Raw genomic sequence first — 24204 nt, 5'->3', positions numbered from 1 at the left:
AGTAAAGGGCTAGTTTCACAGCAGCAATCACTCCCACTTTGTAGGTGTCCTGCACTGCTACTGGACTGCCAGTTCGGAAATTTTGACAGCATTTAGTGGGCAAATTTCCACAGTATGATTGTCTCTCAAAATCTGTGCACTAACATGCACTATTTGCTGCCCATTGATATCACATTTCATTAGGACCTCCGTAGTGTACTATGGTTAAAAGAATTGCTGCACCAGACTTGAAAGCACTTGTGCTGGCTATTCAGTGCCTAACCAGTAGACAAATGTGAATAAACCTGATCAAATTTAGCTAAACCGATATCTGGTAGCCTTTTCAGGCAACTGTACAGTATAGCTGCAGTAATTCATTTACAGTAATATGCTTGACTGTATGATCATTGGAGTCAGGGGAAATCCAAGCAATGCAAGGCAATTATTATGCTATACCAAGCTGCAGAGGTAATTTGAATGCACTTAATGCTGTTGTAAACATTTCCACGTTGAATTGCTAAGCAGCTGCCTTACATTTTGGAATATAGCAAAAGTTGTCAATTTTTAGCTTATTTGTGTGGCTTCATAGAGAATGAAGTTTCAAAACCTTTAATGTTTGTGGTGTTATTTCAGACTGGTAGCATTAGGTAGTATTAGAGAAAGTTGGTGATTCATTCCTGTATTAAACCCATAACTCATAGTTCTGCAGGCCTTTAAAGATGATTTAAGATATTTTTGGATTTTAAAACATTTGCTCTTGATTCATTCTGTTGTGTGTGTCCCCCCCCTTTTTTTTTTACATGCTGAATCTGTTTTATTATTGCTGTGGTTTTAGAAAGTATTAAGATCTGGTCTTCTTTTAAATTCTGGAAGTTGCTCTGAGAGCTCTTGGGCTGAATTCTCACAATTGATAAGTGAATTGTTAAGTTTTCAAAATGGATGCCATTCTGAGCTATAGAGCATCAGGGGAAATCAGAGGAGGAAAATAAATGTCCTAATGAGAGATGCAGAGTTGTCTCCCCTCTCTTCAGGTTTATGGCAGAGCTGGTAACTGCTGTGGCTAGGGAAAGCATTTTAAGCAGGGGTGCTCAAAGATTCAAGCAGTGGTGCTGGAATATTAGCAGATATCGAGGAAGGCAAAGATCACCTTAATAAACAGACCTCCCTTCTTAATTCTGCCTGAAAATAGCTGGTGCAGGTCAGAAACAACCCAATGCTGCTCCTTGGACCAAGAGTCCTCAGTAAGTGTGTTGATTTCTTTGCCCCACACCAGCCATTTTTTGAGGTGCCACAACTTGAGCTCTGCCTGATCAAATCTATAGAGGTGCAAAGTTCCACTGACTTGGCTAGACAGAGTTAAAAGATGCTGTGTTTCAAAAAATGACTACTGCAGGGAAATACATATTTATTTTTTACAAGACTTCTTTTTCAGTACACACAACATTACCTTTCATGAAGAGGTAATGTTTGCAAACAACCCAGTCATTTCTGAGGCAAGCATAGAGATGATTGTGTATGCCTAGTATCTTGGATCCCTAATGTGTAATACGCTACATATTGAATTGTTGATAATATATGAGGCATAGCATTCTTGTTTACATGTGGAATAATTTAGATTGTGGCTTTTATCCTGAAAGAATTACTGAGCATGCTATTAAAGAATGTTTGCAGGAAAACTGTCCTTCATTAATGAATTGAAACCAATGCCTGGTTGAAATATGGTGAGATATGATAACTTAGGCTGTGCACACACTACCTTTCACTCTGTGTCCAGTGCACTCTGTTGTGTTCATTTGGGGAGCGGCACATGCATAAAAGTAGTCACAATCCATACCTAGCTTGCCATTTCTTATGAAATACTGCATTTTGATGGCATTTCCCAAAGCAGCTACAAGCCAGATTGAGAAAAATAATGGTAACGTAAACACAGCCTGAGTCTGTAGTGAAATGGCAATACAGCTACATTCCTAAAATTCTTAAGGACCTAATAGATTTTTTCTTTTTTAGAAAAAAGAAATATTCACAAAATTGCAACCACCACTTTTTATTCAGTCACTGAGTAATTATTATAGAGCTTAAATAAAGAAGCACCTGAGCTGTAGCTCTCCCTAACTGTAGCATTTTACAGGCATTGGATCAAAGCTAATAAACAGGAATTTTAGCAACCTATTATCCCTCTTCTCATTTAGGTTTTTCTGATATTAAAACAGTAAAAAAACCACACCTAGTACTGCACTGACCATCTAAAATGACTAATATGGCAGAAATATAAGGTGGTATCCAATTGGTGTCCCTGTGCAGAAGGAAAGCATCTGTCAGTGGAATATGGATGGAGGCAGTTCCCCCTCTCCCCTTCTTCTCTCCCCCCCCCCCCCACAATATACTTTGCATGGTTGGGTGTTCACCAGGAGAAAATTTTGCAGCACACAAGGGGCTGCAGGGGGAAGAAGAATTGCCCAAAAATGGCCTCCCTCCCTGTTTCACTAATGGATGCCTTTGGTCAGCGAACAGACACCAACTGAACACCCCCCATAAATAACTGGACTTCCACATGTCAGTCTTTCTCTTCTTCCTGGTAATGCCATGTGTAATACACATGTGTAATGTGTGAGCTGGTATTACTTGCTGGTAGGGAAGTGTGCAATGCAACAGTGCCACTGTACAATATCAGGATTCAGGAAGCAGGAGGGTAAAGAAACATGGAATTGCACGGAACCGCTATTTATTTGTGCATTGTCTGCTAGTCCTTGACTTTGCAGGATGGATGTTCAGCTTGTATCATGTTCTGTGTAAATATGATTTACAATTAGTAACACACACACTTATTTTGCTGTAGAATTTCTTGCTCTAATAACCCTGTTTTACCCAGCTTGTTGGGTTTACACTGATTTCTCAAATCAGCTTATATTCAAGAACTTTGGCTTAACTGTCTTGTGAATCAAACCATATAACAGAGGCCTGTTTTAGTGCCTCTGGCTTCAGAAACAGAGGAAAATTGTTCCATAGCCAAAAGTGTGACTGACTTGGCTGAGCAAAGAGTTTCCTCTGTATTCCTTTTTTTTTTTAAGACAGCATGTGGTTATAGTTTAAGATCATTATTTAGTTGAGAGGCCAAACCCTATCAGAAAATGCAACAATATTTGCATGGTCAGTACAGCTAACATGATCTTTAAGCATTTTATTGCAGGAATGCAAATTCTACATTATATAACAGGTGAAGAAAATTCTGCATAAAAGGAGAGAAAGCTATTGAAATTCTTTTTTCTGAAATGCCTAGCTGCTGTCCATACATGAAAGGTTTTAGTTTTGGCATTTACAGAGTACCAAGTCCATGCGTATCAGTTTCATTGTATCATCTATTGTGATGATACCATGTTGCTGCTGGTGACTGAGGACTTGCTATTTGAATTACTATGATGTTTGGCCTAAACAAAAAGAAAAATTGAGTATTTGATAATAATAAGCATATAGGAACATGTATAAAATTTGTTAGATTTGCGCCCTTAATTATGCAATGAATAAAATATAATAACCTAGCAAAATGCATATATTTTAGGAGAGTTGCATTCATCGTAAGATTTCTTAGATGAATTGCAAGTTAAATTGAATTAATACATTAAAGTCGGAATCATCCATTTTGTATTACAGTTACTGAAGCATTTACAACAGAAAATTCAGAATATGGCAATTCTAGACAACTTTTATAATTAATATCCCTTTTGTTTTACAATGCTGTGTTTTATAATCTTTTATAAGAATCTATATTGGTTTCTTCAAATAATTGTTTCATAATGTGCTGCTAGTTCCACCTCATTTCAAAAATAACTCAGAAGAAAGTTTAAGCAGGAATATACCTAAAGATTGGCAAGGTTGGCTCCTGCCAAGGGTGCAGGCACAGGAAGGCACAAGAATTATGCCTCTCCATTCTAACTTGGAGTGGCTAAGAGTCACCTGCCCCTGTGCTCCCCAGGCCATTTCCCCACTACTTGGGTAGTCGGGCGAAGCACAGAGGGTACTCTGGGCGCCTCGGTGGAGGAATCAAGTTGCTGCCATGAACCATCATAGCAGCCCTATGGGGCCTCCTACCTAGTCAGCCAGCAGCACTATTAGAAATGTGAGTAGAGCACCTAGCAGGGTTCAGAGGGAATAAAGACAGAGAGTGTGGGTGAGAGTTGCAGGAAGGAGGAAAAGGAAGGAAGGAGACAGAAGGGAAAACAGTGAGCAGAGGAAAGGAGGCAGGCAGCTGAACAGACGGGAGGAGGAGGGGAGATGGAGCAGAGAAGATCTGACCTTACCCAAATGGCTGTGGAGGAAATCACTGGTGGAGCATGAAAGGCAGCGAAAAGCAAACTTTTTGAGTTTCTGGTCCATGGTCTCTTCCAGTTTGCCCAAGGGTGCAAGGAGCCTGAGTTTGTCTCTGAGTTTGAGACTGCAAAACCATGCAAACATTAATGTCTTTCCCTTAATTAATCTTGCTATTTTGACATAGAATGATCATCTCCACCACTTCAACCATGTAACAATCATTGAGGTTACCTGACATTTTGATGACCTTCCAAAATGTGGTTGACATAGACATCGTTAAGCCTGTAGTAAAAACGATGCAATTGTCTTGTAAACAGCTTGAGAAACCCCACTGAAATACGTCAGTCCGATTGCTAGCATTTATCAACAAGATCCCGCACCTACAAAACAAAAAAAGTACATTACAAGATTATCTTCATTGTTTGATGCATATATTTTAAAATAATTTTTGGAAAGCCCACAAAGAGGCTCAGCGTAAATAGCTGGTTGTTGTGAACGAGAGGCACTTAACTACAAAAATCTTATGATGGTTAATTAAAAGGCTTGTGTTAGCTTCATTAGCTCAGTTCTTAGTCCCTTGCAGTGTTTAAATTTTTAGGGAGAAGGAAACTAACTACTTAGTGAAGATGGATTGGTTGATGACACCACTTTATGCACAAGTTGCATACAGTTTACTAGGGTCACTATTCCAATGACAGTAGAAGCTCAAATTAGTTACAAACATGCTTATTGGCTCATGCAAGCACACCACTTTGGGATCTACTGCTGCGTAAAATATGCTAAAATAGCCCTTATTTCCCATGTAAGAAGTGACGGGTGAATCTCTAGTAGTGCACACAGATCTTACATAGATATTGTGGGGTCAAGGCTCCTTTAGGGAGAGGAAATAGCCAGAAGTATATTAGAAAAGAGCAGCAGCAGAAAAGGAGTGAGGGAGAACAAGCTGGAAAGTTTACTAAAGGCTACAAACACAACATACATTTAGCACACGTTTCTCCTCTGCAAGTCTCTTGGGAACTGTGGTTTACCTCTTTACAGAGCTACAGTTTCTAGCACCCTCAACAAACCAAAGTTCCCAGGATTCTTCAGGGAGGAAAATGTGCTTTAATGCTCTTGTACTAGAACAAAATGAAGTGTGTGTAGTTAGAGTGCAGCAGTTTCCAACATTGCTTCCTTATAAAACACCACTGATTTCAGGGTCATAGCCCATGAGACAACTTCTGAGAATTTGAGGGTTACCTTGTTTTTTATGTGAGTCTTTCTCTGGGCTCATGATATCACACTGCAGCCAGTGTCCCTAACGTCTGGGCTCTTGACACAATCAAATTTTTTTGTCTTCCTTTCATAGTGCATTAGACTCTGCTTTATTTAGCATCAAGAATCAACCTCTTTTTCCCTTTCAGTGGGAATTTAGTGATATGTTTGTAAACTGTGCAGGTTGGCTTATAAAAATATGAATAAATTAATAGCAGCATTCTAGGGGGGGGGGGGGACCTTCAAAATCCTGAGTTGGTTTTGAATTAGACTTTGTTGGAAACAACTATTATTTTCTACAAATAACGTACCATTATGGACTTCCATTCAAAAATAAGAAAAACCAAAACCCTACATAGCTCTAAAATTCAGGTTTAATATTTCTAAATTTTGATGTTCACCCTTTCAAAAATGCAAATGAAACAATTTCTCGTTGACTTGAATTTCTTGAAGGTTGCATTGATCTGTAGTATTGACAGGCTGAAATTAAATTTTCTAAGTATGGCCATTTTTTCCATTCAAACTTTTAGAAATTCCTAAACAAACAACAAACAGAAATTGAAATTTGAAGAGTGATAATCTTTGATTTGTTTCTTCGAAAGCAGTCTTTGCTTTCATGAAATCATTTCAACAAAATAGTGTTTTTCAATTAAATCCTCAGAGGTGATGTAATATGGCAGGCAGGTCCAACTTCCAAGAAAATGTGATCTACTCCCACTATAAATAAACTGGCAGTGATCTACCCATCAAAGTTGTTAAGCTTTTTTTCGGGGAGGGATCAGGGTCACGTGATTGAACAGGAGGATCGACCAGGGACACCCCATGATCAACCGATAGATCTCAATCGACCTGTTGGACGCCTCTGTAATATGGGATGTAGCCTTAAGTTAAATAGCTTTTCTTGCTGCCTTGGGCTCAATGCCGTCTTCTGTACAATTATGGAAGACGAGCGGAATATAAATTAAGAGAAACAAATAATAAATGTGGGATCTCCTCCCTCAGTTTCTCTCAGTACTCCCCCTCCTTCCTCACCACTGGCACCCTCTAATAGAAACTCAGATGGTCACTGCTGACCACACTGTAGCCAAAGCAGCAGCACTAGAAATCAAGAGGGGAGTACAGTGGTACCTCTGGTTAAGGGCTTAATTCGTTCTGGAGGTCCGTTCTTAACCTGAAACTCTTCTTAATCTGAGGTACCACTTTAGCTAACAGGGCCTCCTGCTGCCGCCATGCGATTTCTGTTCTCATCCTGAAGCAAAGTTCTTAACCCGAGGTACTATTTCTGGGTTAGTGGAATCTGTAACCTCTGTAACCTGAAGCTTCTGTAACCTGAAGTGTCTGTAACCCAAGGTACCACTGTACTGGACCCCATACCTAGTTTTGCAAGGGGACTTGCAAAGACCCAAGGGGACAAAAAACAGCTCCCTAAGAACTGAACATGCTCAGCATCCACAGACTGTTCTCCCTCCTCCCCCCCAACTGATGCAGTGGGAGAGTGCAGTACCCTGCTTGAGATCCTTAGAACTTGTAGTATCCCGGAGGAGGACATGGTAAGGTGGCAAGAGTCGGAGCACTTGGGCAAGAAGTTGAGGATACTTGCAACATGTTGCTTTCATCCCCTGACCTACTTTTGTCGACCTACAGAACTCTAGTGTGCTTCAGATAAGGTCCACAACTACTAGCTGCCAGTATAGCTGCTTGATATTCTTCTTGGAAACCATTCAGCCTTCAAAGCTGGCAAGCATACCTTGTGTCATGATGCACATCCTTTCGCTTTGCATAAGTGTTTCTTTTAATGAGGTAGTGCAGTGCAGCTCATTGAAATCGAAAACACATGATATGCCCCAGGCGAAAGAAAGGCAATAACTGCACAGATTTTTGAAACGGACTCGTCATACCACAGGCTACCATTATAACAGAAAAAACAACAAGAATTCTAATATAGCTGTCTGCCCAAATATATTAATTTAAATTGAATGGATTTTATGATATTATAGCTGTGAGGCACAATGTCCTACTTGCAAGCATCTTCAAAACCCTTTTTGGAAGGCTCCCTTAAAATAATCTTGGTTTGCCATTTTGATGGCATGTGCATTTGGGAACTTGCCACCTCAGCTCTCCCAGAAAATAGCTTTTTATTATTTGGGTGACATTTCATGGGATTAAACCCACAAGTGATGCAAAGGAACCGCTTAGGGTTCCATACTGAAAAGCCTAAATCTTCGTTATACTTTGAGGAATGAAGTATGGTAGCTAACTTTTCAGATGATGCTGAATTACTTAGGACAGTGAGAGCTGAAGTGGGCTGCAAAGATCTCTCCAAACTGGGTGAACAGGCAACAAAATGGCAAATGTAATTCAGTGAAAATCAGTGTGAAGTGATGCATGTTTGGGCAAACAAGCCTAACTTTAAAATATACACTGATGGGATCTGAACTGTCTGTGATTCTCTGTGGTGGCTGGTGGGTGGGGTGGGGCTAGTAAATGATAATATCAACAGTTACAGTGGATGTGAAAAAGGCCAATTCCATGCTAGGTATTGAAAATAAGACTTTCAGTATCATAGTTTCTTTATGGATACATGGGTAATACAGTATACAATTCAGAGTGTTCCATTTTATATTGCAATCTTTCCAAACGTATAGAAAAGTGCAACCAAAATGATAGAGCTTAGACTAGCCTCCCTACAAGGAAGGCTACGTAACTGAAGCTTTTTAGTCTAGAAAAAAAAAGACTGGAGGGAGTCGTCATAGAGATTTATAAAATAATGCATGGTATCAGCAAGGTGAATAGGTAGATTTTCTTCTTGTAGCATTAAAACTCAGGGACCCCTAATGACACTGATGGGCAATTGAATCAGGACAGGGAAACACTTTTTGACGCAATGCATAATTAACATGGAATTTGCTGCCATAAGCTGTGGGGATGACCATTAGCTTAAAAGGGTTGGTGGCATCCATCTGTCTTGGGAGACTATGGAAATGTGCACCTTCGGGGGTGAAGTCAAACTGTTGGAGAGTTACAGCACCTGCTGTGGCTGTAGAGACCAATATGGGAGAGATGTGCTTTGTTGCAGCTGGGGCAGGTGAAAATGTCTGGTTGTGCTACTACAGGTGCACTATGGCAGATGGTATACCAGATGATAAAATATCCAGAGTGGCTGTAGCACCGCAAAAGCAAGATACAAATAAACATTTGTGGTATAAAAAGTTGTTGAATTTCAATAGGAAGTTACAGGATATTCACTGATTTGAAAGTAGAGCAGTGCAGCCACCCCAAAACCCTTGCAGGCACAAACACTGTTACAAGTGGACTCACGTGTAACTGCCCCAGTAGCATCATGAACACAAATCATGCTGAATGTGCAATAAAAGGGAAATCTGCAGGGGCCCTGTGACTTAGAACATGGCAGCTTCCTGTGTTTGTATATGTTCACCTAGAATACTTCTGTACTCTGTATCCTTTCACTGCCCTGCTGTTGACTCGTTTCTCGTATCTGTCCTGAGGCTGAAATGGCATTCCATGAACGTTAGACAAGCTCAGCTTTTTATTCTGAGTTCACAAACTTTCCTTCTGAATACAAATATTCTGCCTGACCTCAAGTGCTAAGCACTTGCTTGACAAACACATTCAGTTCCCACTTGCCACCAATCCACTTGGCTTGCAAGTTGAACCAGAAGCTGTCTGCACTAAATATTAAGAAGTTACAGTGGGCTTCTCCATCAGCATTCTTACATCAGGGCCAACTGTCGTAATGTTTTAGTAGCACATTTCTTTAAATTCAAATATATTGTGCTAAAGCTAAAGTGTCATCAAATCCAGAGACTTATTGAACATTATCTACAACTTTTTTCTCTCTTGACTTTCCATGTCCTCTGTGCTTGTGTTTCTGATCACTAGACCTGCAAGATTAGAGGCTTGGGAAAGTATGTGAATCTGCTGTTCTAAGTAGTGTTGGAGGATACTCAAGCTTGTGTTGGATCTGGGTGTTTTCCAGCACAATGTTCTTGTTTATAAGGCCTGCTTGGCTTTTATAAAGCAGCAGCTTCTTTTTTCTATTATTGAGGCCTCGAGCTGTAACTCTCAACGGGCCACGTCCCAAGTAATTTTGAGGGCTTCCAGCAGCCACTGATTTGAGTGAGATCAGTGGAAAGTGCACAGCACACTATCTCCCTCAGGATTTAGTTCATGGTCTTCTGCTTCTAGAAAGGGAGTTTAGCAACATCACAGCACTTGCTGTATCTCTTCAAAACCCAGGAACCACAAAACCCAACCTCTTGGCAACCGATTAAAACCATTTAGCAAATTTTAATGCAATTATGTGGGTTAAGTCAAATATTGCATTCCATGTTTTTCCCTCCTAGAGAGACTTTGAGAGAGCAGGCAAACTTTGCTTTGGCTAGTTAGATTACATTTATAATATTGTGAGAAATGTGTTTGCTTAATAAAACACTGGCATTAACATAGCCTGCAAAAACATAGCTCTTAAAACCTACTTCTGAGCTGCTGCTGCTGCTGCTGCTGCCGCCACCCTGACTTGGTGCTCATAGTGGAGAGCATAGAGATGCTGGCAGCCACAAGGTGTTGCTTGTCTCCTCATTCTTGTGCTGGAACTCAACACCTGACACACCCCTGGTATGGAAGGCATCATGAGTTCTGCTGTACTGGAACTCCCTCCTCTGTCCATCCAGGTAGCCCCAGAGTATCTGAGCTGGCACAGCAGTGCTGCTCTTGTGGTTTTTAAAAGAAATGAGGTGGTAAGGGACTCTGTTGAAGCTCCGCAACAAAGAATTGTACTCTGGGTGCACAGGAATGCAGCATCCTGTTTATTCCTCTGCAGCTGAAGGGACCTGATAGAAAGAACTGGACTGCAAGAGAAACTGATGCATAATTTTAAAAATCTGCTATTTATGATTTGCATAACAGAAGAGTCAGTGAAAATGACAGAGGGCCAACTTTTTTATTGCAACTCTGCAAGTGGATGGCAAACACACAATTTCCTCAGTTCAGACACGATGCTTCTCACTCTCGCTATCTTTTACAATGCAAAACGTGCCATGTTCAAATTTCACACTTTATACCCACAGAATGAGAGAGGATGCACAGAAGCACAAAATGCATACAAGATTGAAAGTTTTCCCCAGAGCATAATGATAGGATATGACCTAAGAGTCACATGCTCACCTCTTTACCACCATTTATTTATTTAGTTTTATTTTTTGGCATGCATATCCCACCTTTCCTCCAAGGAATACAAGGCGACATACACACTCAGCTCCCCCCCCCCCCATTTTATCATCACAATAACCCTGTGAGGTAGGCCAGGCTGAGAATGAGTGACTGACCTGAAGTGACCCAGTGAGCTTTATGTCCAAGTAAAGATTTGAAACCCGGTCTCCCAGATCCTAGGTCTTTTCAGGGCCAGTGCAATACTGCAGATTATGGCAATAGGATGGTGCCACACTTATCGTACACAAGCACTTATTTATCAGTGAAGAAACTTTCAAGACTGGGCCATTTGCATTCACTGTGTAATTTATGAACTGTTTTTCTTAATCCTCCTTCCATTGCCCTGTGCCTAAGAAGTGTTACAGCATCAACAGAAGTATGGAGTCCCAATCAAGGGAAGTCATAATACTGCTCTATTTTGCCTTGGTCAAACCACACCTGGCTGGAGTACTGTGTCTAGTTCTGGGCACCACAATTTAAGAAGGATACTGACAAGCTGGTACATGTGCAGAGGAGGGTGACCATGATGACCAAGCATCTGGAAACCAAGCCTTAAGAGGATAAGTTGAGGGAGTTGGAATATATTTAGATAAGAGGAGACTGAGAGGAGATATGATAGCCTCCTTAAAATATCTAAAGGGCAGTCGCATGGATGATGGAGCAGGCTTCTTTTCTCCTGCTCTGGATGGTAGGATCCAAACCAATGGATTCAACTTACATGAAAGGAGATTCCGACTAAACATCAGGAAAAACTTTTCAGCAGTAAGAGCTGTTTGACAGTGGAACGGGCTCTCACAAGAGGTGGTGGAGTCTCCTTCCTTGTAGCTTTTTAAGCAGAGGTTGGATGGCCACCTGCCATGTATGACATAGTAGAGATTCAAACCAAATGAATAAGAATGGGCATTCTGATTACAGTGCTAATAATAAACACAATAAACTATGGCAGTACACTGATTTTGCTCTGGCATTTGGCATAGTAGGCATCTTTTACAAATCACACACTGCTTAGAACTGGATGGAGAGGAAGCATAAGAAGTGTAGAACCTTGTAGCAAGTTGTGCTAGGCAAATCCTGTGTGCCTACTGTTTTGCAGAAGCCTGTTATAATGAACTTGCGGATGATCAGTGGCCAAACAGACTTGCCAAGTACATCAAACTGCTTTGTGTTGTGGAAGCTTCTCTGTATTCCATGGTAGATATAAATGATTTTTGGATCACAGCATATGAAGCCATTGGGAGATGTGACAGATCTGAAACAAATAATGAAATCTGAGTAAAAGGAGGGGGGGGACCTAAATAAAAGGGGTATGGGGAAACTATTTCCCCCCCCCCTTCTAATGTAGGCTTTGCTCCACTTAGTGCGTACTGCTAGGGCTTTTGGTCTGTGTCTGGGGGGAGGGGACTGGAGAACAGCTTGCATTCATGGCTCTTCACCTTTAAGCTGCAAATAGGAACCAGCTGCAGAAGCCCCTTGCTGGACTGTAATAATTAGGGTACTGCTTCAAAGTGGTACTTGAAAATGTAGTTTCACTTTACTGCAAAGTAATTGTTTTCTAAAGCTAGCTCAGTATTTCACAGAGTGGACAGTATGTAAGTGTGTTGCCTGGAATATACACTCCTTTGGAGAGTCAAGTTGAGAAGGAGCAGAAATAAGCCTTCAAGCAGCTCAAATTTAGGTCAAGTAATGTGAATATTTTGTATGTGTGTGTCAGAATTTGTGATGAAATAATCAGGATTGCTGTTTCACTCGTGGTGAAACATTTGTTAGAATGCTTCATTACGAAAACCGTTTGTTGGTGAGCTGGTGTTGAGTAGAGTGCTGAATATGACCAAATGGATTGGACGCTATAAAACCAGCCTTGGGCCAAAATGGTCTACTTTTATTTATTGGAATCAAATAAGCAGATTTGCTATGACTTCATTTTCCATCAAGATTACTAGGTGCAAATGCTACGAAGTTTGGTGCCAGTGTGTGGTCTCCTGTTCAAATAAGTCAAAGGTAGAGCTGTTTTTTGTTGCTTCAGCATCAGAACAGGTTGTTGTGACAGAAAATAGTTTTTAACTATTTGTGTTTGGAAAGAGCACTGCTAAGCATACTTGTAGGAAAGAAAATTGGATCTGCATGTTCATTGCATAAGTTCCACAGCACGTGTGAGGGGGAGAGAGAATCATGGTGGCCAAAGGGTGACAGCTTTGAATTATTATGAATGATCTGGATTAGTCCCAGCCTTTCTGGTTCACTAGGATCTATATTCAAATATTTCACATCTGTTTCATGTTTTCAGTCACTAAGAAGTACAAACTGTATACTATCCCAGTATTAGACGTCTGTCTGCTCCTATAAAGAATTTAGCTTGTTTCAAAATAAATGTGGTTATTCCTGCCCTCCAAATTTGCAGATTAAAGCTATAATCTTATGCAAACGTGGAAGCAAAATAAATCGAATTCATTAAGGTGTTACTTATCTGTAAATATATACATGACCCAATATGTAAACCACACAAATATGAAACAGGCAAACCCAGCCAAGATGGGTAGGGTATAAATGATAAAATTATTAGTATTAGTTTTAGTATTAAATTACTGTTTGATACTCAAACAGTATCACTAACTTCCATAAAAGATTAAAGGGGACTTGGTCATGGATTGGTGGAAGGAGTCTAGCATGGAAGGATGTGTGTGCTTGAAGTGAAAGACAAAAAAAGGATAGGGGTGCTGACCCAAAACTTCTTTGCAGGGTGTCTAAAGAGCATGGGAAAAATGATAGAGCCTGCCATTTGCATATAGAAGGTCCCATATTCACTCCCCCACAATATTTAGATATGGCTGGGAAAGAGTCTTGTCTGAGACCCTGTAGTGACAACACTGAGCAAGATGGATCTATGATCTGTGTAAGGCAGCCTTTGCTGTTCTGAAAATGCATACAGGAAATTAATTGATCCAGAGGGGGCTAGGAGATATGTTGGAAGAAGCCCGTACAGGTTGACTGGGTGGATGGAAGGCAATATTTAGTTTAGCAGAGCAAGCTGAGGGCAAACAATGGAGTCAAATGCTGTTGTGAAATAAGGGAGAATTTATATTCTCAGCCTGCTCCAGTGGCCTAATCACTTCAACTAAATCTTTCATTTTAGAAGAACACTGAGCACCATCTAGTGACTAAAACACATATTCACATTCAGCTCTGCAGATTTCAAATTGGCTCAGATTCGGACAATTTCCATTTGAAAATACTTGCCATCTTTCTTCACTATTATGATATACAGACTGTGAAGCTAATCATATTTACTTGTAAGTAAGCACACCTGAAATTACCTTGAAACAGACACATTTAAATGGTTCCATTGCTCAGATTTTAAACTTATTCAAACTTATTTATGAAGATAACTAGAAGAAAGTTCTTTTTAAATTTTATTTCTTTCGTATCACAGCTAATTATAAATTCTGATACAGTACTTTTCTGTTTAAAAAAAGGCCATTTCTTTAGAATCAAAGAAAAGGGCAGAGGATTAATAACCATGATAATTCACAAAAGTAGCATTATGAAAATAGAGATCCTTTTACTTGAATACAGTGTAGTTGTATTCTGTAAACTGAAGGATTAACCCTGACTTCTTTCCAAAACTAGTAATGTTAAATTTACTTTAACTAACATAATATAGCTTCAATTAGTTATTAGTAGAGCTTAACAGTAGTTTTTACTGTTTAATTAAACTTCACTTGAACTCTTCTTAGGCAGCATTTTCAGCTTGGGGTTACCAGATGCTGTTAGACTACACAGGACCTTGTAATCTCTGACCATTGGCTAAAGTAGATGATGGGGGTTGTAATCCAACAACATCTGGGGAACCAGCGTTGAAGAACACTGGACTAAACCAACCCCCATCAACTTTGTCATCTTTCCACAGAGATGTGGGGGGTGGACCGTACAATTTTGAAATGAGGATTACTCCTCTGTGGAAATGCTACAGAGGGAGGAGTAGGAAAAGGTTACCTTATATTAACAATAAACCCTCAGGGACAACCTGGAATATGACTGTGCTTGTGAGAACATCTATACCAGACCTTAAAACTGTCTAGAAACCATCAAGTGTTTAAGTGGCAGAAGAATCTGACATGTTTGGGGAATAAGCTTGAGGAAAAGAATGATCTAACTCAGGTATCCTCAAACTCGGCCCTCCAAATGTTTTGGGACTACAACTCCCATCGCCCCTAGCTAACAGGACCAGTGGTCAGGGATGATGGGGTCTAACTACAAGACAGTATCCAAAGTATGCAAAGAGGCCAACTCTCATGAAGCGGGTTGGACTTGGTCCAACCCTGCAGATTCCATTCTACCAGCATTGGGCAGTGGAATCATGAAGTGATCCTGGCCCTACTGCCATGCTAACTTCTACCCTGCCTGCTACAGTCAATAAAATTTGGCCTGATTTCATCCCAACACTCAGTGTCCTTTCTGTTCCTTTGCTGCTCTTCTGGGTCACATAATGCACCTACCAGGGCAAGGATGCAATTACCCTACACATATTTAGCTCGACAGATATGTAAAAAGCCCAGTAGAACTTGTAATATATACACTGCTTTTGTTTTGTTTCATTTTTGCTGTATTTAACCCCCATATATAGTTGGTCACTTGTATTCTGGTAAAGTATTATAAATGTATGCTTTTATTGACATAAAATTAATACATCCTAAGAAAAAATCTCAAAAAAAAGTTTTAATTTTTTTAAATAAAAAAAAACCTAAATTGTCCCCAGGGGTCTCCACATCTCCTGGAAACATTTGAATCTAAACATGTATTTTCCCTTTAGCAATCTGTCACTAATTGCTTAAAGCCATTTATAAATGGAACTTTGAAAGCATAAACATTTACAGTCTTATTTTTAAAAGAATAACACTTTGCTCTTTAAAACTGAATGTATAACTGCTGTACTTTTTTTTTTTTTAAAAAAAAGTTTAATCTCTGAAACATAATCATAAAAAGAAAGGAAAAGACATCTCAGTTTCCTGGCTGGGCTTGAAACTTGATTAGAAAGTGTTAAGTACAAAATTAAAATAATGTAGAATAGGTTAAAAACAGACCATGTTTTGTAAGAGGGATTCAGGTGCATACCAGAATTTTAGGCATAAACAACTAAAGTGGATTAAAGCACTCTGTAACACTAACACAAATTACTTTAAAGTAAGTTGACTTTTTGCGGTTAAGAAATAACCCTTCAAGCAAATGAGGACAAATGCTAATTGTCACAAGCAAATAAGAACAAATGGTTAATAAAAACCTGGTACTATCTAACCTTCACATAGGGATGGAAGGATCTGTCAATTTTGGTTCTCTCCATTTCTCATGTTTCCAGTCTTAAATTCAGTTCTCCACATTTCAGCAGCCATTTGTAATTCATTTTTTAAAAAGAAAATCCTCATGAAAATTCACCAGCATTTTAGTGCACATTTCTCCTAAGTGTCCTGACTCCCATTCGTGATTGCACCACCACCATCATTACTATTATTATTAATTAGTTGGACTATTGGCTGGATTATTGCCAAAATCATTATTCCAGAAGTCACTAATTTGCCCAAACATAGGTTACAATGTATGCAATCAGCAGTTATGTCAGAGCTCCAAGATACAAGGTACAAGCCCAGACATTATCCTAACAGCTGACATGCCCCCTGAACTCTCCTTCTGAAGACCAGGACAGTCAAAGTCATTTGTGCAGTTGGTGTCCCGAGCTTTGGACTGGGCAATCAAGCCCAGTGAGAAAGCTGGATTTGCTTGCACTGGCACAGCCAGCATTGCACCCTTGGAGACAAGGGTAGATAGAGTTGATATGGCTGGCTCACTGTCCAGTCTCACCTGAGATAACTCCCTAGAGGTGGGGGATGCATCAATAATGGGAAGTGGTGGTGAAGTAATGTCGGGAAGATTCTCCTCTGTGCTTGGGATATCCAACAGTACTGAGGAGAGACTTCCTCCTGACAACCCGCTCAGCATCATTTTATACACCTCTATCAAACCCACACACCCAACTTGTCTTTACTCTAGTCCCAAATGCTTCAACACTTACTCATTTGGGTTTCCCCTTTTCTATACCTTTTCCAACTCTACAATATCATTTTGGAGGTGAAGCAATTAGAACTGTACGCAGAGAAAAGAGCTCATGTGGTGGTTCAATGAAGAAACATAGGAATGGGGAGCAGGATTCAATGGATCAAGGCAATTTTAAAGGATTTTTTGTGATTTCCCCCCTCTCTTGTGCAGCACCCCACCACCATTATTCTGGAGGATTCCCAAAGATGTGAAGCTCACATCTGTCGTCATTCCATTGCATCAGTGGAGGGACAGCAATTGGCTACAACTCTCTGTCTTTTTTTCTGGTTTTTAAAAATATGCTTTTTTTGTTTTGTGCTTTAAAATATTCAATTCTAAAAAAACAAACAAAAACAGTTATATTAGCTGTGTCAGATACTTTATTTAGAAGTGGAAGGGCGGTTACATATCCTGAGAAAATAAATGCAATTCAACAGTAGATACTTTTAAAATATTAAACAATATTTAAACAAACCCCTTAGGAATTCTGTGTTACTCTGTATCTAAAACAATGAGGAGATGGAGTTCAATTTGAGATTGAAGAGTAAGAATGCATGTTTTTGTTGTTGTAAATATTATGTTAGATAATCTTCATCTACAAAACTGGAATGGACTTTTAATGTTTTATCTTTAGAGCACAAAATGTTTCTTTTGAGTTTGGTGAAATTGTCTCAGGTCAAGTATTGTACAATGTTTTGAACTGGGTTTTCTTACCCATTGTTTAGAGATGAAAAGGGTGGAAAATAAACAAACTCCAAGAAATAACATTGTTCCTCATTCTTCCACTTTCTTACTCATCACAGTGAAAACAGTTATTCTACTACCTTTTAACTGGTTACAGTTTTCTTGATTTTTATAAAAAATCGGTAATGTTTACTTTTGACTTCTTTGAGTTATCTAATTTGGTGAAGCTCAGAATCTGTTAAAAAGAAAAAAGAAGAAAACAGGAAGTTTTAAAACTTCTTATATAAGAAGCATGATCTAAAATACAAAATATGTATGAATTTCAAATATTTGGGACTGACATATTTTTTTTAAAAAAATCTAAATGCTTGTCTCCATTCCAAATAGTTTGACAGATAATGCATACATTGTATACACTTTTCTTTACTTAAACTCTTTTTTGTGTTGCCTTAAAACATGGGTTATTTTGTCATTCTAATTCTTTAGCACCATTTCCATGCAAAGCAGCAAATGGATTCTCAATAAACTATAGAGGCTACTATGAAGGAAGGCTACCATGGGTGAAGTCTGGCTTCGCTCAGGTCTGCCTCCAACTTATTTAAACCTGCTGCACTTGCATTCAGCAGCAGAGTCCCACCTGCCCCACCCTGTATGTTTTGGCCCTGCCTGAAGGTAAGCAGGCACTGTATGCACGTGACCTTGCTGTGGAGTTACTTAGTCACTGTATTCGGGGCCAGGGAAGAATTTGCCTGCATGCATGGGGATTTACCTACCACTTTATAGCAACTGTCACAACTTGCTAGTGGGGAAAAAAAGGCATTGAGTTGGGCCCTTTGTCTAAGCGAGGTAGTTGGAAAGGAGCCCTACCCCACTATTGGTAATCAAAGTATCAGGGCACCCCAGTAAAGGGGTCCAGGGGGAAGGTGTCTGTCTGAATGCCCAGACAGGCGCTAATGGGCCATAGGTAAAGGTAAAGGGACCCCTGACCGTTAGGTCCAGTCGTGGCTGACTCTGGGGTTGCAGCGCTCATCTCGCTTTATTGGCCGAGGGAGCCGGCGTACAACTTCCGGGTCATGTGGCCAGCATGACTAAGCCTCTTCTGGCGAACCAGAGCAGCACACGGAAACGCCGTTTACCTTCCTGCCAGAGCAGTACCTATTTATCTGCTTGCATTTTGACGTGCTTTCAAACTGCTAGGTTGGCAGGAGCAGGGACCGAGCAATGGGGATTCACCCCATTGTGGGGATTCGAACCGCCGACCTTCTGATCGGCAAGTCCTAGGCTCTGTGGTTTAACCCACAGAACTCCCCAAATGGCATACTGGAGGGATTGCCCTGTTAATAATAATAATAATAATAATAATAATAATAATAATAATAATAATTTATTAATTGAATTTATATACTGCCCTATACCCAGAGGTCTCAGGGCAGTTCACAAAAAAAGATCAACATAAAACCCACTATATATATAATCAAAATAAAAACCAACAACCTAATAACCCCCCCCCCCCAAGAGCCACATTTTAAAAGGGCATATTTGATGTGTGTAATGGAGGGATCCATAACCCAGGATTGACCCTGATGAAATATCCAGCCAGCAATCGGACTGGTTGATGCAGGATGCATACCCAATGCCTATGCCAAAGCCTACTGACATCTGTAATCAATAAAGTTGCGGACATTTCAATCCCAAGGTGCGGTCTCATCATTTTTTTACTGCTTCCTGCATCTCAGGTCCAGCAACCTTAGGCTCACTGCGCCTCAGTCTCCAATGCCATGTTCATGCTAATGAAGGAAAAGGCAAGCAAAATTAAGTTTCTTCTATCTAGAATACACAGCTTGTACCTATGTTAATATCTCAGTGTGGAGCATTATTTTCACACGGAAAGAATTCTGTTATACGTTTCACTGTGAGGACAGCTCCATTGTAGCTGCCTATGGTGGCCATGTGTCCCACTTTATAGATGGCAGTCCTCTATTTGAAGAGATCCTCTATTTGAAGGGCTGTTTGGTACAAGTCTGGCTTAAAGATAAAGACACGCAAGAAAGCCCTGAAGCTACCCATTAACATCTGCGTAGATAGATTAGCATATGCAAACCTGTAGTTTCTATTTTGGTGAGGTGATACATTTCCTCTTTTTCTTTTTGATGATGCAGAAGTGGGAGCAAACATGCACAGCTTGTACTGACACAAGTGTCTGGCATTCAGGATACATTTAGGCTCCCTGAATCAGACACAAAGTGAGTAATGTGTGAGAGAGGTGGAGCCAGCATTCTCCCCCCCCCCCCTGCCTCATGGGAAAGTTTGATTATGATGATGCATGCGAGACAGAAGATCCAGTGCACAGCGCTGCTATTCATCAAACACTGGGACACAATCAAGGTGTCCAACTATGGTACATAAGCATTTGAATGGTTAGTACAATTTCCCTTCTGTAACATTGCCCCACCCCATCCCCATTCATACATTTTCCTGACATGAGTCCAGCTTTATTGAAAATAAGCCCATTAAAACAGATCTGGAAGGCTATAAACAGACAATAGGTATTGAGTTCACCACTACGGCGGCCAAAGGGAGCTGCTTCAGGGTGAGCTGAAAGCAGAGGCTGTAGTGAGTTCAAATTCTCCCATACGTGGACTTCCATTCTTTCCCTTTTCAAGGGAAAGGGTCACAGTGGTAAAGGGCATGCTTTGCACAAAACAGGTCCCAGGTTCCATCCATCGCATCTGAAATTAAAAGAATTTGGTAGCAGCGACTCTGAAGAGCTGCTGCCATTTGGACAAGATGGACAGACAGTTTGACCTGGTATGAAGGCACTTTCTTATGTAACAGAAAAGTTTGGTGTTGTTGGTATGCTTCCATTCTCTGACATTAGTAGGGTTGCAGCAATTTACCCCGAACCTAAATTTGGCCCTAAATCTTTAATGCCCTGGGGAGCCCCATATCAAATTTGGCCCAGTTCATGCGACATCTGCATCCTGCTTCAGTGTGGCACACCATATTTACTGCACATCATATCACACCTGCTGACACTGTCATAGCCAATTGACATTTATAAAAAAAAAAAAAATCTTGTAGCTGCATATCGTCAAGAAAAACAACATTGTTTTAGGACCTCTTATCTCTTAGCTCCCAAATATCCTGTTTCTTCAAACTGCAGTAGCCAGGACCAATAGAAACCTCTTCCTGCCACTGGCTGACTTCATTTCCCAGAGTTAGCACAATCTCATCCGCTCTAAATAACTTCATCAAAACTCCTTTCTGGTCAGAGTGAAGCAATAATTATTATTGGTAATTATTAGCGATCAATAACCTAGATCACATTATGGCGAGTACTATTAAGGTAAGAAAGTGAATGCCTTTTTATTAGACTTTTTCAGAATTGTTTTTTTTTTTTTAATTTCCTTTCTAAACACCAGTAAGGTAGAATTGGGCAACACCCCCGCAGCCACAATAGAGGACAAGTAGATTTCCTTTGTACTGCCTAGTAAATTTCCTTTTTCCTACTCCCTGTCCACAAGCCTTAAAAACTTGAAACTCAGAAAAACTTGGGTGTTTTTTTTAAATTCACCATTCCGTGCTCTGGATTATACTTGTGAAGCCCTATTGTGGGAAGAGCTTCTGAATTTTCTTGTTGTCTTCGTTTTTAAAACAAATTTTGGATATGCATCTGATTTCGACCTTGGACTGCTGTAAGGGGATGGGGGAGTAATTGTTGAGAAATTAAGTGATATGTTTTCAGGTGCTTTTAAACATTTCCTTTATTTATATGGAAGCAAACATATTTAAATAGAAATTTAAATTTTGCTCCCGTTTGGGTATTGTTGATTTTGTTTTATAGACATCTAATATTCAGCAGCTTTGTCAAATGTCACTGAAATAATGATAGCAATTTAGTTAACTTTTTAGAATGCCTTTTTGGTTGTTGTTGTTTTTAATTTGAAGGTAATAAAAATTTGTCGAGGTTTATGACTTCAGCCTGAGCATTATTCTTAGCTACTTTAGAACAAATTGTGCAAGGTGACAGTTTTGTGGAGGTTTCAGTTATTTTGTTGTACATATAAATAAGCAGTTTGTGCTTCTGTAGTAAGAAGTTTTGTAGCTCATACTACATATTTGACAATAAGCTAATTGCGGAAGAAACAAGCCCTGTGTAATTAACAGCCTGATGACAATGATATAGGATTTATATTGATGAACTCTCTTTATATGTCTACATACAGAGATCCACTATTTCATTCACAGCATTAACTTACTTTATACTTTTCTGAGGCTTTACATAATATATTAGCAACCAAACCAGAATAAACAGCACAATCCTAACCATGCCTACACACTCCTTCTGAATTCAATGGAGTTTTACTCCCAGGTAAGTGGGGCTAGGGCTACAGCTTTAGTAATTTAAACTGGTGTTTGGTTTCACAATAATGACTGTTTTACTTGATTTGTTATTAATTATTAAATGTTTTGTATCCCCAAGTACTGAAAATACTTTCATGGAGATAATATTAATTGTGGGGTTTGAAAACGCTCTTCTCTCTTTTCTAGTCAGGCATGTTTTTATGATTCTGCATAGAGATCAAAATTCAAATTTGCTTTGCATTGATGCATTGAAAATTAAATGTGAAGAACCCATATAGCAAAAGATGAAAAATTCAACCATATCAACCTTGTTGTGAGCATCAAGCTTGAAATGAAGATCTTAAGTCTTTTAGGATTAGATTTACAGATGCATAGTTTGATCATGTCAAGACAAACAACTAGCTACAGATGGGATCTTGTTTAAACTAAAAATAGCTTGTCAAGTCTGTTTACTGTCTCTACATTGTTGTTGCTTTAAAAAAACCAACCACAATACACTAGTGAGTATTGTGTTTAATGTTGATGACATACTTACATGTCTTTTGGCATTCAATTTGCTCTCGCTAGCCCCTGTTAGTACTATATAGGACTAAACATGTTAACAATTAATCTAACAGTGCAGTTGGCATTTTATTAGTCAGTACTTCTGCAAGTGTACTGTCACATTGTTCCCTTTCTTTCTTTCTTTCTTTCACAAAACTTTGGAGTTTGATACCTTAGAGAGGAAAAATTCTTAATTCCTCAGTAAACATTTTATTTACAGCTGAAATTGCATATAAAATTACACACATTTGTGTGTTTTGGTTTTACTGATGGTGATGGGACTATGAGGAAAATTGAATGTATTTCTGTGGGTTCAAAATTAATCTGTACTGTAAAGGTAAAGGTAAAGGTACCCCTGCCCGTACGGGCCAGTCTTGCCAGACTCTAGGGTTGTGCGCCCATCTCACTCTATAGGCCGGGAGCCAGCGCTGTCCGCAGACACTTCCGGGTCACGTGGCCAGCGTGACAAGCTGCATCTGGCGAGCCAGTGCAGCACACGGAAACGCCGTTTACCTTCCCGCTGGTAAGCGGTCCCTATTTATCTACTTGCACCCGAGGGTGCTTTCGAACTGCTAGGTTGGCAGGCGCTGGGACCGAGCAACGGGAGCGCACCCCGCCGCGGGGATTCGAACCGCCGACCATGCGATCGGCAAGTCCTAGGCACTGAGGTTTTACCCACAGCGCCACCCGCGTCCCTAATCTGTACTGTAAGAAGTATAATAAGCTATATTCTCAGTTTATAGGCATTGTTGTGTGGTTGTTGTTTTGCAAGATCACCTGATGATTGTTGCTTCTAAGAAAAGATGAGAATTCTAGTCCATTTGCATTTTAAAAATACAATTTGATCTGTGTCCCAAAAAGTATGGGTATCCCAATTAATACCACTGTGCAAGTGGCCTCTATTTACACTAATCTTACCTCAAAAACAAAATCAGCGTGTGTCATGGTATTGCTTAATAGGCATTTTAAAAAGCCCATTTCAGCACCTAATGCTCTATGTAGTCCTAGGTACTACAGTGCCAATATGACATAAAAATAATAAACATTGGCTTTATTAGTCAATATTGACATCAATTTATATAGGCATACAAGCAGATACATCATGCTTTAAATATGTGCAACTAGACTTTGTCATATACGCATAAAATAAATTAAGTGCTGAACCATGGATCCTGGAGTAGTTTCATCCATTTCCACCAGACTTTTTGCAAACAGTTTGCAAACGGCAGTCTTGCTAACATAATCACTACAGCCATAAAGCCTGGAGTGGGAGTCATATGTATTTTGTGTTTTTGAAGAATATTAACCCCAGTTGCTTTTGATAAGGGTGCAAACTGCTTTGTGGCAGATGATTATGAAATGATAATAGTTTTTTGGCGGGGATGTTTTGCCATAATTCAGTATGATGCATGGATTGTACCCCTATTCCATTTATTATATCTTATTCCCGTATCCTTATTTAGATCAATTGGGTGTTCTCATTGCCATCTTTACAAGCCAATTTAAAATGTTGGTACAAACGGGGGAGTTTTTGTTTGGTTATCAAACTGGGAAACTTACAGGCCCTTTTGTTATTCTAAAACTAATTGCAAGCAGAAGATTAGTATAGTGTACAGATGGCATATATAAACCCAGTGACTGTAGACACCTTGTAATCTGTAAAAGGAACAGAAAGTAATACACATCGAGCTTTCATTTTCATTTAGCATTGAAGTCAATATTGCTAGCTGATTAGAGTAAAAATAATTCTCCTGATGTTTC

The 24204-nt window shown here is 39.7% G+C and overlaps 1 protein-coding gene across 10 annotated transcripts in view; it reads left to right on the top strand.

The window, feature by feature from the left end:
* ERG (ETS transcription factor ERG) overlaps positions 1-24204 on the top strand; it is a 112525-nt gene that overhangs the window by 46542 nt on the left and 41779 nt on the right. The window contains exon 1 of one of the 10 annotated variants that reach the window (XM_028727180.2): positions 20730-20881. The exons of 8 other annotated variants lie outside the window; for them this stretch is intronic. In XM_028727180.2, coding sequence (XP_028583013.1) covers positions 20864-20881 — 18 coding nt within the window. In that variant the 5' untranslated portion in view covers positions 20730-20863. Of the gene's footprint in view, positions 1-20729; positions 20882-21036; positions 21908-24204 lie in introns of those variants that run through there. One more of the 10 variants, XM_028727181.2, reaches the window with a different exon arrangement.

The sequence above is a fragment of the Podarcis muralis genome, chromosome 4, assembly GCF_964188315.1.
Source record: "Podarcis muralis chromosome 4, rPodMur119.hap1.1, whole genome shotgun sequence".
In the NCBI taxonomy this organism is placed as follows: Eukaryota; Metazoa; Chordata; class Lepidosauria; order Squamata; family Lacertidae; genus Podarcis; species Podarcis muralis.
Note: the sequence above shows the minus strand (reverse complement) of the source record. Positions and strands in the feature narration are given on the sequence as shown.